General features: G+C 54.7%; 1 protein-coding gene across 1 annotated transcript; it reads right to left on the minus strand.

Moving 5' to 3' along the window:
• Positions 1-7826: 7826 nt before the first annotated feature.
• Positions 7827-11720, minus strand: CCDC42 (coiled-coil domain containing 42; the record flags this gene model as incomplete). The annotated part of the gene is made up of 7 exons (XM_082774612.1): positions 7827-7925; positions 8385-8543; positions 9558-9779; positions 10237-10434; positions 10969-11073; positions 11200-11305; positions 11644-11720. The coding sequence occupies 7 exons, from the start codon at positions 11718-11720 to the stop codon at positions 7827-7829; spliced, it is 966 nt and encodes a 321-aa protein (XP_082630738.1).
• Positions 11721-14958: the final 3238 nt, after the last annotated feature.

Consider the following 14958-nt stretch of genomic DNA (forward strand, 5'->3'; position numbering starts at 1 on the left):
CTGGTGCAAGCTTGAATGATGGCATGTCTCCTTGGTGCCACGTCAATGGTCGTCTCCTCCATGACATCAACTGAATCCCACCTGAGCTCAGCTTGGCAGAGGTGTGTGCAGCAGTGAGCCCACGACAAAGAGGTTCTGCACCTGCCGGTGTAATAAAACAAGCACTTGGAGCTAACGTTTGGAGAACATCGTGCTCCACCATCCAAGAGAAGCTGTTGCCACAGATCTCATCCTTGGCCTTGTACCTTGTACCAGCTCGTGAGTCTCTGTGGGATGGTTCCTAAGGACTCTTTGTGGGGAATGTCTCTGGTCTGGGTTTTGTTGCATTTGCCTTGATGTTATTGCCAAGTCCCCTATGGCTCTGGGTAGATCTGTGGGAAGTGGGAAGGGCATTGCCTGGGGCTGGCTGAATGAAGGGCTAATTCTTGTGATGCTTTCACCTGAGCACAGATGTAGTGTGTTGAACTACAGGCAGATGATCTGCTTTCTCCACCTCGCTATTACTGGGTTCAGTTTCAGCTCCAAGGAAAAAGAGGAAATCAGAGAAAAAGAGGAAAGGAGACAAAATCAGAAGAACAGAGCAACATGCAAAGGAAGATGAATCCAAATGGGAGACTAGAAATGTGGCAGGGAAGGTTGAGAGAGCAGGTGAGAGACACCCTCAATGCCAAGAGGGCACGCAGCCCTGCCCTCCAGTGCCCATCCAGTGCCCCCAGGCTTAGCACCATGAGCTGGACCTAAGTCCTATGTGAAAGGCTCACAGCACCCCGAGGTCACCCAGTGTTTCAGTCCTGCTGTCCCCTCTGAGCATCCCCATGTGGAGATGGCACAGACAGAACTGCTACACCCACTGCAGCAGGACAGGGGCTCTCCTCACAGGCTGTGGAGGCCTCTCACATCTCGAGCCCTGCCTGCCCTGTAGGGTGGTGTCGTGTCACTGGGTGGCCCGGGGTGGCCTCCCCTTTGGGTGGCTGCCCAGGAGCTTGTGCTGCCCTCTGGCCAAAGTGCTGAGGCCTTCAGCTCAGCCCTGCTGCAGCTTGCCGGTGGGCCTGGAGGTGGTGGGTGCCTCTGCCTGGCCCAGGGCCCAGCGTGCCTATGTCAGAGAGGTTGCAGCCCACCTGTCTCTCCTCATTGCACCTGAAAGCACATTCATCCCTATAAAACCACGCAGGTGGGACCCTTCCTGGTGCAATGTCACAAGCAGGTCCAAGTTCCTCCTGCATTTCTCTATCAGCACTGCCAGAAATCCCAGTTCTCTAACCTTTGAAAAGGGGTTTCCACTCACTTGTCCTTCCTGAGCAATCTTCTCTCCATGTGGTTCTTACCAGCAGCAATGAAAGTCCACGAGCTCTTAAGCAATCCCTCTGCACACTCACAGGCCGGGGTGCAGGGCCCCAGCGGGCTGTCACTGTACCTGGTCACCTCTAGCAAACTTGACCCCACTTTGGTTCAGGTCTCCTCTGAGCTGACCTCAATGGTCTCAGTCTGAAGCCTGCTTACATTTTGTGCTGCTTATTGTTAACGACCTACTGCACCCCTTGCCGGTTCCTGGTGTTCCCCTTGCTTTGGGGAGGCTCCACTGCAGGCTGGAGGGAGTGCCCCGTGGAGCTTCCTCCACTTTGCCAGCTGGGTGTAACAACACGAGGTACCTCCGCACCGCAATACACGGCTGGGGCTGTTGCTCAAGCAGCAGTGACAGGCCAGCAGCAGTAGCATCCAGCCTGGAGCTGGTGGGACAGATTGGGCCTCTCTACTCTTCCAGACACTGTCCCGTGGCTGCTGTGCCTGGCGGTGCTGCAGCCAGGCGTGGAGCGATGTGGGTGCTCGCTGATACCCACACAGACCCGGGGCTCAGGGCCTACAAGACCCCTCGCACTGTGCTCACCTTCCCCAGGCCTTGGGAAGGGTGAATTCCTGAGCCAGGATGTTTTGTTGGGCCAAGAGGGAGCCAAAGGCCGGGAAGGGCCCTTGATCCACTGCTTGGTCCCCAAATTCATCACTACCTCCACCCCTCCAGGCCCCAGGAGCCAGACTTCAGCTGGTGTGCAGTGCTTGGGCAGGCAGGGAGGATGGCCAGGAAGGAGACGGGGAGGATCCCGACCTGTTTTGCTCTGTGTTTGCCGGCTGTGTTTGTGTGGCTGGTTGTGGAACAGAAGGCAGGCTGCTGTCCTGGTCATATGATCCTATTTGGCCTGTGTTTTACCTGATGGCAAAGGTGCGCAGCACACGGGAGCGACACTCGTTCATGTGCATTGACTTCAACTAATAAATGTCTGTTGGAAGCTTGGTTTGTAAATATCTTCTCCTGCTTGGGGCCTTGGCAGAGATACGTCAGGCAGTGCTGCAGCAGGGCAGTTGGAGTGGAACAGAAAGAAGGTCCCGAAAAATCAGGCTGGGTTTTGGAGCTCCCTGGTATTTTACGAGGACAGAGCAGCCCGTGCCACAGCAGTAAGATACCTGACCCTTCCCTTTCTGGCTGGTGACCTAACATTCACTTTTGGGTCAGGCTGAAAAGTCCTTGGAAAGGCAGGAGACTTCCTTTCTGGGTGAATATCCTCACATCTCTGTGAGCACTCAGAACTCTGCACTGGGTTAATATCCTTTAGCACTCAGAGCTCTTCATGGGTTTGGTGTATTTATTCATTTATTCACTGACACAGGTCTCCTGTCCTCGCCAAGCCTCAGTGGTACCATTTGTGGGTGGCTTGTGGCACATCAAGTGTCTTCTACACGTGATGCTTGGGTCAACGGATCTCTGAAGGGATCTGGTTGCACCAGCTTTCCTCCTGGCCCCCAGCTTGATCCCTCCTGCCTCCCCCCCAGGGTGCTCTCTGGAAGAGGAGAGCGCCTGCAAACTGTAGGTTCTCATGGATTTTGGTGTTGCCTGTCCTCAGTGAGTCAAGAACAGGAGAAGCACCTTGTGGTGGCAGTGCTGGGGAGGTGGGAGAGGGGCTGGGTGGGAGCAGAGAGCAGGACAGCCTCTGTGCATTGCTGCAGATGCGTAGCACCAGGGAAGCTCAGGGTCATCCACGGACACAATGTGTGCTTTGGTGACAGCGACTGCTGAGAGGGGGCCAGGCAGCTCCCGCACCCACACCCTCTCTTGGATCAGGCAGCTGAAAACCGTATGTGCAGAAACAATGCTCTAATTTGTGTTTAATGACTTTCATGTCTGCCACCTGGCACCCGCTGGTTCTTGGCGTGCCAAGTCCTGGGTGAGTGCTTATTAGGGGGTTAACAAGCCAGTAACATCCTCTGAAGTCATGGCTGAGGACAGCAGTCGGTGCTAGCACAGGGGCCGTGTCCCTGCCTCCTTGCAGAGTGCCTAAGGGGAGGCAGCAGCCTGCAGGTGAGAGCACCAGGAGGTGACAGTGCCCCTCTGTACGGCTGTGTCGGAGCACATCGCGTCCTTCGGGCTGACGGTGGCAGCAGGCGTTTCTGCTGCTCGGGGGCACAAGCCCCTCCAGTGGAGATCCCACTGTCAGCGGTGGGACGGGAGCAGTGGGGACCAGCATCTCAAGCTCCTGCCCACGCTGATGGAATAGCAGGCTGCTCCAGGGGAAATGTTGACAGAGTCCAGATTAAACCAGTAACAACATTGCAATGTGCTGGGGATTTTCCATCAACAAGAGGCAAAACAGACTGTGAATTTAGCCAATACTTTAATCATCTCTTCTCTGTGCCAAGAGAAATCTTACAAAAACAAAACAAAACAAAACAAAAAAAACCACTACCTAAATCCAAAAAAATACAACGCAAACAAACCCAAACCCTGCAATTCTCCAAGAAAAGGCAGGGTATTAATACAAAAAAACCTGTTTATTATACACAGCATCACAGAACTTAAACCCTGATACCTGATTAGGTAATTTTAGTCTCTGCTTCCATTTCCCACGGCATCGTGAGTCACGTTGCTTTTGCTTCACCCCCCACAAGAACGCAGATGGGGCTGGTAGGAGTGCATCTCTGATGTTCAGCACGCTGTGCTTGGGGAGCAGCTCCTGCCACCTCCTTCACTGGTGCTGAGGTGCCCAAGCCAGCAGGATGGCTCCAGCGAAAGGAGAAGGGGAGCACAGGGGATGGTGCAGGGAACCCTGCCAGCTCTGATGGTCCCCTCTGTGGAGCCGGACTTAGGATTTAGGACTAGTGCAGCTCCAGCATGGTATCTTCTGAAATCTTACAAATACTGAGAGCAGAGCTTGTCTTTTTGCTAGGCTGGGAATGCCTGGGCTGGCTTTGCCTTGGTGTAGCTGAAAGGATTTCCTCCCCTTCCAGATCCTCAGGGAAAGAGCAGAGGAAGGATGAGTTTCCCAGGCTGGAGCAGCCAGTGCCCGTCCCCCACACCCATGTGTTCCCTGATTCCCCTTCCAGGCAAGTTCATCCAAGGATCCCTTCATTCCAGCCGTGGCAGCATCAGCGCACACCTGAGGTACCACCTTATGCCCCTAGCCCCGGGGGCACCATCTCTTGCCAGGGCTTATTGAAGAGGTGTCTTTGGGGGCTCCTGGTCATGAGAGGAGAGGTGAGGATCTCAGGTTATTTGGATCTCTGGCAGTCATCCAGGGCTTAATAGCCTGGCCACAGCCCCTCCAGCAGACCCATCTGTACAGAGACTGAGTCATTTGGGGCTGGAAAGTAAAAAGGTGCTGTTGTGGGAGTCACACATCTCTGAGTGCTGCTGGCTAGGAAGACCACCAGGCATGGCTCAAGCAGGCATCAAACCTCCTCTGGAGTGCTCAGGGAAATACCTGAGCCTCCTATCATGCCTCAGCTTTGTCCCACCACCCTGCTCATGACAAAAACCTCCAACAGGTCTCTGGGGGTAGCTCCTTTCCCCTGCTGTGCCCACAGGTGGGGCTCCCTGGGCAGGTTCCTCACTCCTCTAGCTTGTCTGCAGCCCCCGTAGTGCACAGCCTGACCTTGTCTCTTTACAGGAGCTTTCTCAGCCATTCAGAAGATCACAGGCTGTGTCTGAGGAGCAACACCATCTCTCTGGCTCTACGGAGGAAGGAGAGGAGAGGAGGAGGGACCTGGTCAGATCGGTGGCTCTTGTTCTCTTTCTTTCCTTGTGCTGAAGGTTCCTCCAAAGAGCTCAGCTCAGGCATGCAGATACAGGACAAGTCACTGAACAGCCCAGCACTCAGTGCCCAAAGAACTTCAGGAGAGCAGGTCCATCCACCTTTGCTCTCCATATGCCCAGCCTGGAACCAGCCATACCCGCAGGCCACCATGTGCAAAGTGGCAGGCTCAGAGCTGCAGCCCCCCATTGGCCTGGACACAACCACTCCTCTCCTAACTAATGGCACCAGTGAGATGCGTTAAAGTGGGCTAGGTGGTGGCTGTGGGTGGAAGGAGAGGGGACAGCTGGGTCACCTCTCAGGGTGGGTATAAATGCTTCTGGTCCCTTTGGCTGTATCACTGCCAAGAGGAGATGCAAGGACACAAGCACACAACTTCATCTCTGCTGGGATGAGTCATGAGCTGACTTTTCCAGTGCAGGCAGCAGCTTTTTACATTGTCACCAGTGCCTTTACGAGACATTTGCCAACCTCTGGGCCTCTTGAGGGTATCAGCGAGATGTGCTCTCCTGCTTGTTTTTATCTCTCCCTTTGGCTGCTGGGTGCTTGGCCTCACAGAAGAGCAAGAAAGGCCAGGACATGAGGCAGTGCAAGATGAGGAGATGCTGCTGACTGGGCTGAAGGCTCTCAGATTCAGCCCTGGCAAGGAGAGCTGCTATCCAGGGAAGTTGCCCGCAGAGCAGATTGCCACGGTCTCCACAAGACCCAGCCGGAGGTGAGCTCTGGATCTTCTCATGCAAACAAAAAGGAAGATGTTTGCTTCCCATTGAGAAATCGATTTTCACTGGCCTCAAGTGCTCTGCATGGCTGGCTTCCCAAGGCAAGCCCTGCAGTCCCAGCCAGGGGAAGGTTTCTGCTTGCTGGAGAGGCCTGGGCATGGCAGCGGGCAGGGGCTGCCCTGTTAAGGGTTTGCAGGACTTGCAGGTTCCTTGCACTGCAGACCCGCAGCCCCAGTTACCAAAGCAAAGGCCTCCCACTGTGCTCACCCCACCTCTGCTCAATCCCTCCCCGAGCACCCCTCGGGACACTGCAGTCCCTAAGTCATGCTCCACTCTGCTGAGGTGACAAGTAACTGCCCCTTGGTACACATACACCAAGCAGAAGAGAGCCCAGGCCACGGTGCTGGTTTCACAATGACTTTGGTAGGACGTTGATCTGTGCTCCTGCCACAGGAAGGACTCTGCAGACTTCAGCACAGTGGGGCTGTGTTAACAGCAGTGCTCTCAGTGCACCCATGGGCTCTGCAGCCTCTTTCCCCATCCCAGGGTTCTGGTTGCCTGTGCTCAAGGCCAGCCCTGGCGTGGGACAGCCATGTAACCTGGGATCAGACTGCTGGAAAAACAGATGAGGTGTGAGGTGATGTGTGGAGCCTTCACTGGAGATTCCCCCACCTTGCCTGGGAGCTGCATTTACATTTAGGCCCTTGCCCTTGGTCTTTGGCTTGCCTGTGCCTGTCTGATTCTCATCTCAACTTGCCAACTTGGCTTTCTGGCTTGATCTTGGACCTGCCTCATCCCAACAGAAAAGCCTGTTAATTGCTGGCCTTCAGCTGTGAACCTCTCCTGCTTTTACTCACCTTCCATGGGGCACCATCCTGTTGGTGAGATACTCTCCTGCCTGCCTTGCTGTCACCTTCACTGCTTCCCTTGAGGAGCAGCCCACTCTCCTGCTCTTGCTCCACCCTGACAGTTATTATCCCCATTTTACAGAATGAACATAATAAAATCATTAAAGTGTGGGCACATCGTGGCTGCATAAAGTTGTAACATCTTTTACTTTTCCTTGCCAGCTGAAATGCAAACTGCCACTCACCTCCCACCGCTCCGGTGATCCGCTCAGAAGAACACCGGGCACGTCTTGGCCCACACTGCATTTACACGTCAAGGCTTCAGAAATAAATGAGCTCTCTTTTCACATATAGCAGCTAAGAAGCAATTACTACCCTTGCCTCTGCAATGGAGGCTTTCGCTGTTGTGTTTTCTCCTGCATGCTGCACAAGGGCATCTTCTGCAGCTGGATGGTAGCTCTCTAAGCTCCACTTGGCCCAACATGGGGCTGAGCTCAAGAGGTTTGAGAGAAATTGGGTTCCTATATTGATCCTGTTAGTGTACCCAGTGAGCAGCCAAATGCTTCCTGCAATGCCTTTGGTTGGTTTGTCCTTCACCTGTAACTATTCTCCATGCTTTTCCTAACGGAAGTGTGGGGATGAGTTCTGGCAGATAGTGCATGGCTGTGCAGAGAAATCTGCATCCATGCATGTGCTGGGTGTGGTGGCTCTGAAGTTCTCCTGAAGCACAGTCCCACATGCCGCTGTGATGTCCCTCTTGCATATCTCAGAGCTTAAGGTGGGTGGTATGTCCAAATGTGAACACCAATCCCTAGCTGAGCCTGTATGCTGATACCCCAGCCTGCTCTTGCTGTCTTGCATGTTTTGCTGGGACGTTGTGTCCTGCAACCAGATTCCCATCTGCTGGACAAGGCATCATATTGCCTCTGGGCTGAAGCTGTGGGATGGAGTTGATCTGATGGTTCCAACCCTCCCAAGAAATGGAGGCATATTAAAACACATTGCTATTTTTAATAGAATGAAAAGGTCTCAGTGACTACAGGAAAGAAGAACCAGAAAGGTATGAAGCTTCATTGGCATAACCTATGGTGGAGTCTACAAGATCCGTGGGGCCCTCTGTCCTCTTGCCCTCCCACCCTTCTGGGACTTTGCTGGCAGACCAGGTCAGGGTGGCACATCCCTTATAGTTCTGTAGCCTTAGCTGCTTGTTGGTGTTTCTGTATGTCCTTCCTTTTCACCTCCAGAGAGATGTCTGTGAGGTCTTGGATAAATTGCTGAACCTAGGGTGAGGAGGAGAGATGGGAGAGCTCAGTGCTGGGGGGTGTCCTGCAGGGATGGGAACAGTAGGCCCTTTGCTGGCCCTTTCAGAAAGCAAATTCTGCTGACCAGGCTGAGCAGGAGGAGAAGGCCTTTACCTTGCTGGATCTGCACCACCAGAATGGGCTTTTGGGGGTGAGTCTGAGTTCAGGGCAGAACTGAATGGATCAGACCTTGGCCATGGTTGATCTGCACCCCCTGCCTGGCCTGCCTGGCTCCCCCTCCTTGTGCCCCAAAGGGCCCACACCCTTCTGGGCCTCCGTGGACAAGACAGGCCTTCCTGAGGTCCCCTGCCCAAGAGGTGAAAAGGGAGGAACCTGCTGGGCACCTGGAATTCCCTGGGCTCTCCCCTCCCTCGGGCAGCTGAGGGTTATTGCTGCTCCTCTTTCTGGGCAGGGAGAAAGGGTCTGGGTTGGCTCTACCATGTTCAGCTGCATGTGGTTGTCATCCGCTGGCACGCTCAGGCTTCTTTTCATCTGCTTGCAGATGCAGTAGAAGAGGTTGAGGATGGCCATCCTGATGGTCTCCAGCTCCAGGGTTCTCTGGGTAGCTATCTTCTGAATGTGGGCCCAGCGAGACTCCTGAGGGAAGAGGAGATGGGCAGCATGTGGATGTACCCCACAAAGACACCGCTTGTAGGGGACCCTGACTTGGAGATCTCAACTTTCACACTCATCTGGTTTGCTAGGGAGACCATGAACTTGCTGAAGGTGGTTCAGCTCAGGTGATATAAGCTGACTGAGGAACCACCACAGCTGCTCCTTGCCCCAGGAGCTTCTCCATCTCAGCCAGCCCCTGCAGTCCTCATCTGGTGGGACTCACCCCATTTGCAGTCCCCACAGCAGGGCACCCTGAGAGCAGCACATCCCACTGCTGCCCTCCCAGCCAGGCTCTGCCCCATGGGACGCAGCTCCTGGAGCACGAGATATCCAGTAGGGGGATTTGGGGAGGCCCCCTCAGAGCGATGCAGGTGGAGCTGAGGGCTTTTTTGTGCTCTGAGAGGGGACTACACATCGATGTGCCTCATTACAGCCCATTTTACCACAGGTCAGGTCATTTTTGGTCTGTGTAAGGAGGGAGGAGCAGGGATGAGCCCTGATGGGCAGATGCTGTGTGAAGCATGAAAACAAATAGGAATAAAAGCCTGAAAAACTGATTTCATTTCAAGTCCTGAGCCACGAGCACTGGAGACCACTAGATGTGCCACACTGAAGCCCCACCGTGAGGATGCTACTGCAAGGAATGGTGACTGGAGGTGGGTATGACCAGGTCAGGTAAACCTGAGCAATATGTGGCAGAGCATGCCTGGGTTTTGTGCCAAGCAGAGCTCCCCAAAGGCTGGCTCACTTTTCTCTGCTGGCTGAACTCAGTGTGAGTTCAAGCAAGGGCTGAAAGATTGTGATGTATTGTTATAACCCCTGATGTGACCTGTCCCAGACCTGGCCTGGCTTTCTTCAGTCTACAGCCCCCTGGAGGGATGAAGCCCCATTACAAGGGGCCTTGCCATGATCCTATGGCTTTGGGATGAGCCATCAGCTGGTCCTGACACAGCCAGGCCTTGGAGATCTTCCCCTGCCCACCTCACGTTTCCTCACCCAGGTGAGGACATCACTGTGAGCCTCGTCAAAGCGCAGTTTGAGCTGAGCCAGCTCGTTGTTGTACTTCAGGATCTCTTCTTCTTTCTCTTCAGTGTACTGGGCCAGGAGCTCCTTGGCTTGCTCAGATGCTTCCCTGCGCCCCCGTTCTGCCTGCAGCAGGTCTTTGTTCATCCTCATCAGCGTCTTGTAGCGCCAAATGACTTTCTGGATCTCCTCAAACTGCAGAACAGGGCTTACTAAACTGCAGGGGTTAGTAACCCCCTGCCCTCCCCTCACTGTGAGCAGCAACACATCCCTGGTATGAGAACTTCCCACTGTGCCAGTCCTAGAACTGCCACGTGTGCTATTGCACCTCTCCCCCAGGAGAGCAGTGCTCTGATAAAACACAAAGCACTCCTGCAACTGCCTGCGCCGAGCCACCTGGGCATGGGCAGGGGCCAGCTGGGGTTTCAGGAGTATGGGCAGTGCACGGAGGGGTGCCCAGGCACCCCTGAAAGGGCAGATCCCATTTGCAGGCAACCTCTTCCCAGCCCATTTGAGGTCTCTGGGTTTGACCACTGCTATGATTTCCTTGGGTGTGTCTTATCTCTTTTAGGTCTGATGCCCGTGGAAGGCCCCCCCTCTTCTCACCCTCCCCCCTGAAACCATGAGCTATCTTCCTCATGGCCAAGCTCACGTGCGAGGTCTTCACCACATCCTCCAGGTACTTGCTGAAGATGGAGTACTTCTGCACTCTGTCACTGAGTTTCTGGTGCTTATTTTTCAGGGCTTCCAATTCCTTCTTAGCTCTCAAAAGCTCACTCTGCTTTTGCATCTTCATCTCTCTTTCCCTCCTGGCTTTCTTTAGAGCTTGGGTTCGCATCTTATCGTTTTCCTGTTGGTGTATCCTCCACCAGCACCCACACACACATAGGGAAAGAAGGAGCTGGGTCACTCAACAGCACTGGCCCCAGTGACCTTCCCAGAGGAGAGCCCAGCGCTGGGGCACCCCTGGGAGCACCCTCACTCCCCATTTAACAAGGCCATCTCTCAGCAGTGACACTTTGGGCTCGGAGACAACCACCTGGAATGGCACTCCAATTTTCAGACCTATTGGTATGTGTCCCTGGGTGCCAACAGTGGGGACAGGATGAGACCCTTCTGGGGGTTGTTCAGGGCCCTCAGGGCATCCCCCTGGTGCACAGTGAGCTGCCTCCTACACCAGCCCTGCCAGGGCTTTCCATGTCTGTGGTGCAAAGCCCTGAGCTGCCCTGGTTCCCCTGCCCCCCTAGACCTGTTCTTCACACCTCCAGCCTTAATGGAGATGTGGGCAGACAGCGGTGCCCCCAGGATCTCTTCCTGAGGGAGGACAGGAGCTGGTGGCACAGCCCGGGGTGGTGCTGGCTGAGCTGAGAAGGGGCAGCTGTACCTGTAGGACCCTCCTAGATTTCTTCATGTAAGCTTTCAGCTGAGCCTCCTTGATCTGCAGGTCCCTCCACTGGCAGGCGATGGCTTCCATCCTCTCCCTGAAGGCCTGGCAGGGCCAGAGAGAGCACTGCATGGCTTCTGTGCCTGCAGCCTGTGTGCTGCCACCCTCCAAGAGACCACCAGAGACCACCAGCCAGCCCAGCCACCACCAGGACCCTGCCGTCCTTCTCACCTCCTCCTTCTCCTCTAGAGTCTTTTGCATCTGTTGGGCTTGTTTCTTCTTCTCCTGGAGGCGGATAAATGGACACAGAGAGTCCTCCTCCGTCAGTCTGAGTTTTCTGCAGCAGAAATTTTCGCTGAGGTGAACGCTGGGCTCAGCACCTCGGTGGGGTTTGCCCTGCCCTGCCCTGCCCTGTCACCACTCCCCGGACCCGTCTCAGGTCTGGTGCAGCAGTGTGGGTCTGCCAGGACCAGAGGGGATCCCATGGAGGGAGCAAGGGGATGTTACAGGGAGGAACAGGGCTGGGGAGGGAGGTGCAAGGGAGAGCGAGGTGGTGATGAGGAGGAGAGATGAGTTCGCAGTGGTGGAGATAAGGGATGGGAGTGCGCCATGGGGGGCAGGAGGGGTGGAGGAGGCAGGGGAAGAGGATGGGGCAGGGTGGAGGAGATCCCTCACTTCAGCAGGGTCAGGAGATTCTGCCTGTACTGCACGCTGAAGTAGGCCGGCAGGTCCTCACTGCCTGTGTCAGCCATTGCTCCAGCCACCAGCAGCTCCCGGGGAGCCTCCTGGTGCAGCTTGGCCCCGAGGCACAGCCCTGCCAGCCCACGGGCTCAGCGGTGTGCAGGAGACACCCCCAGGTAGGGCATGGACTGGGGAGCTCCTGCCTCTGCTCCCCCAGGGCCTTCCTTTTCCCCCTCTGTGCTGGTGGCCGCTGGCTGCTGGTGGCCGGTTGGCCCAGAACAGCTTCCAGGGGCAGTTGGAAGGTGTGTGGGCAGTTACACGGCAACCGAATAGGGGCTTTTTGTTACAAACCTGGAATTACTGTCAGGCAAACATCACCCTGTGCTCACTACAGACCAGTAAGCTGGGGGAGGGCTGCCAGATCTGCCCCCTTTAAGCAGCAAGAAGAGGGATGGTGCAGGTGGGGACCACTAGGGATCCTCCCTGGGAAGGTGCTCCCTCCATGGACTGGAGGAGCTGGTGGTCCCCAGAAGAGCAAGGGACCCTGCAGGGTGAGTAACCAGGAGGGGAGTCCCAGCACACCCAGCTTCACTGCTGCAGAAGTGGCAGTGATCTGTTCCATCACACAAAAAGAGCTGCAGAGCCATGCGTGTCCTCATCCTCCTGCACCTGAGCTGTGCTCTCTGAAGTAAAACATAAAATAAATAAATAAATAAATAAAGTAAAATAAAATAATAATAATAATAATTAAAAAAATAAAGACACCACAATTTTGGAGAGAGCAGTCTGAGGCAGGTGCTGGGCACTATGATCAGCAACTGAGGCAGTTAAAGTTCATTATCATTATGCATAACTGGAGACAGACATTTCCAAGGGGAAGCACTGGCTGACTTCCCAGCCTCACTGCGATTCCCCCATACGTGACACTGTCACATGCATGACAGGCAGGATCCGGGGAGCAGGCACTGCCACCAGCCACCCTCCTGCCTGAAGGCACGTCTATCACCGAGGGCTGCCCCGAGCCTTTGGATTCACGTATTTAGTTGTGCCCTTGGAGCTGCTGATCTTCCAGAGCACGAGGAGAAAGTGCAGCCCATTATGAAGTGAGATGGCTGGCTGAGTGCAGGACTGGTACCTCCAGAAGATGTGGGGGGAGATGCCCCGTGTTCCACAGGTGATGTCTGCTGGGTGAGCCCACCTTGCACACCCTCTCCTGAGCACCCAGCTGTCCCGGGGGGTGCCAGAAGGGCCATGGAAAGCTGCCCCATGCCAGCTGTGAGATGGGAGCTCACACGTTTCATCCAGAAGATGCCAGCCCAATGCCTGTCCTGCAGGAGCTGTGATAGCCAATGCTTTGTCCTGTCCTGATGGGAAATCCTGAGCTGGGTCCTCTCCCCACCCTCAGGGAAGGCGTTTCACTGCAGTGGAAGTGCCTGCAGACAGCTTTTTTTTTTTTTTTTTTTTTTTTTTTTAATGTTCCTAATCACTGATTGCCGCTTTTATCCTCACACCGAGGTTTTATCTTTGACAAACGCTTTCCTCCTCAATAGGCTATGCATTAAAAAAGAGTTTCTTCCTATTATGCTCTCCATAGCAACTGCATCAGCTTGCCATGAATAAATTACCCCTGACTTGACATCCCTTATTAGAATATAGAAAATGCCATTTCTGAGTCATAGCTACCCAGTAGGAACCTTCTCTCTTGATCCCTTAGGTACGTCCCCCATTTTTTACTCTTTGAAGGAAACTATTTTTTTTTTCTTTTAAATTTCCTGTGCTCCTGAAGACTCTGGAGTTGAAGCCTGATGGGAAGCTGACAGACTTTCCCTTCCAACCATCAGAGCTCCCATTAAAAATCGCTTTTGGTGATTCCTCCAAATCACACCAAGTTCTGTATCAGCATGACTTTGAATGACTACATCTCTCCATAGCACATTTCCCCAGTTCTTATGTCCCCAAGGGATGCGCTGAAGGGAGGAGATGACCCTCCAGGGGGAGCGTCCCTATGCCTTGGGGACACAGACACCTCGGGGATGCTCGGATACGGCTCTCCACCAAGTGCTCCTCCCTGGACAACTCCAATTAGCCAAAAGCACTTGAATTCTCCCCGGGACCGTTGTGAACACAGCCCAGGAGAGGGAGCACTTACTAAACAAGTGTGCAGTCCCCGCAGCATCCCAGTCCTGCCCCGTTCCCCTGCCTCAGCACTGCCGGCAGCCTTCCCGAGGGTGGCAGGAGCCCGGCCCTGGGGCACAGCCCCTCCTCGGCCCCTGCCCGGCCATGTGCACGCAGCTGGTGCTGGTGGCAAGGCAGGATGAATTTGCTGATCTATAAGGGAAGGGGTGGGGGAGCCTGACTCACCGTTCAGTGCCTCTCCCCACGCCACTTTGCTCCCCTGCTACCTTTTCTGAGTCATCCAGCACAGCAGGATTTCGGCTTAACCCTGCAAAGCCAGGGCTGTCGGAGGTGCCCATCTCCCCTGGCAACATCAGTGCCTCTTCCACAGGCTGGGCTCTGCTCTGCAGAGCAGAGGTTCTCCATCCCTAGGGTTTGTGGGCACTGATTTGTCCCAACATCTGCATCTGCACCCCAACCCGGGGGCAGCTCGGGGTGCACCTCCCATGCCACAGGCTGGGAGGAGGCGCAGGCTTGGGGGCTGATGCAAGAAGCAGCAGGAGACAGAGCTAAGAAGTGGTTTCCAAACAGCAAGCTCTGCACCTGCTTGCAAGCCAGCACACCCTAAAACTGACGTAGTCATTTCCAGGCACCTGCAAGACAGCGCAGGCTGATGGGAGAGCACAGGGCAGCCGTCAGACAGATGTCTGGACATGGAAAACCCTTCCTGGCTGCTGTTTCTCCCACCTGGAGCAGGGTGAGCCTTTCTGATGCAGTTTCAGCTTCCAGCATCCATCCTGGCCCCAAACCAGCCTTTGTGGTGTCTGCAGGGCAGCCACTGTGGGTGGCCCTCTGAAGGTGACAGCAAGTCAGGAGCACCAGCACTGCCAGTGGGGTTGTGTCATTGCAGGCTATGTCCTCGTTACATCAGGGTTTCACTGCTGGTCCCTGTGTGTTTATGTAGGGACTTCTAAGCCCTGAGCTCCTGGAGTCATGGGATTATACAAGACTATTCAATCTCCATGAAACAGAAGTTCCCAGTTAAAGAACACCCCCCTGGAAGCTCACAACCCCAAGGGTTTCTGTGTGCATCAGGCTCTGCTGTCAGGACAGCAATCTGTCCAGCTCCCCTCTTGCAATGTCACCTCTGTTCTCATTTAGCTGGGTTGCAAAACTTAAACGTACTGCTGAACC

This window comes from Aythya marila, assembly GCF_965140915.1.
Source record: "Aythya marila genome assembly, chromosome: 18".
NCBI classification, from domain to species: Eukaryota; Metazoa; Chordata; class Aves; order Anseriformes; family Anatidae; genus Aythya; species Aythya marila.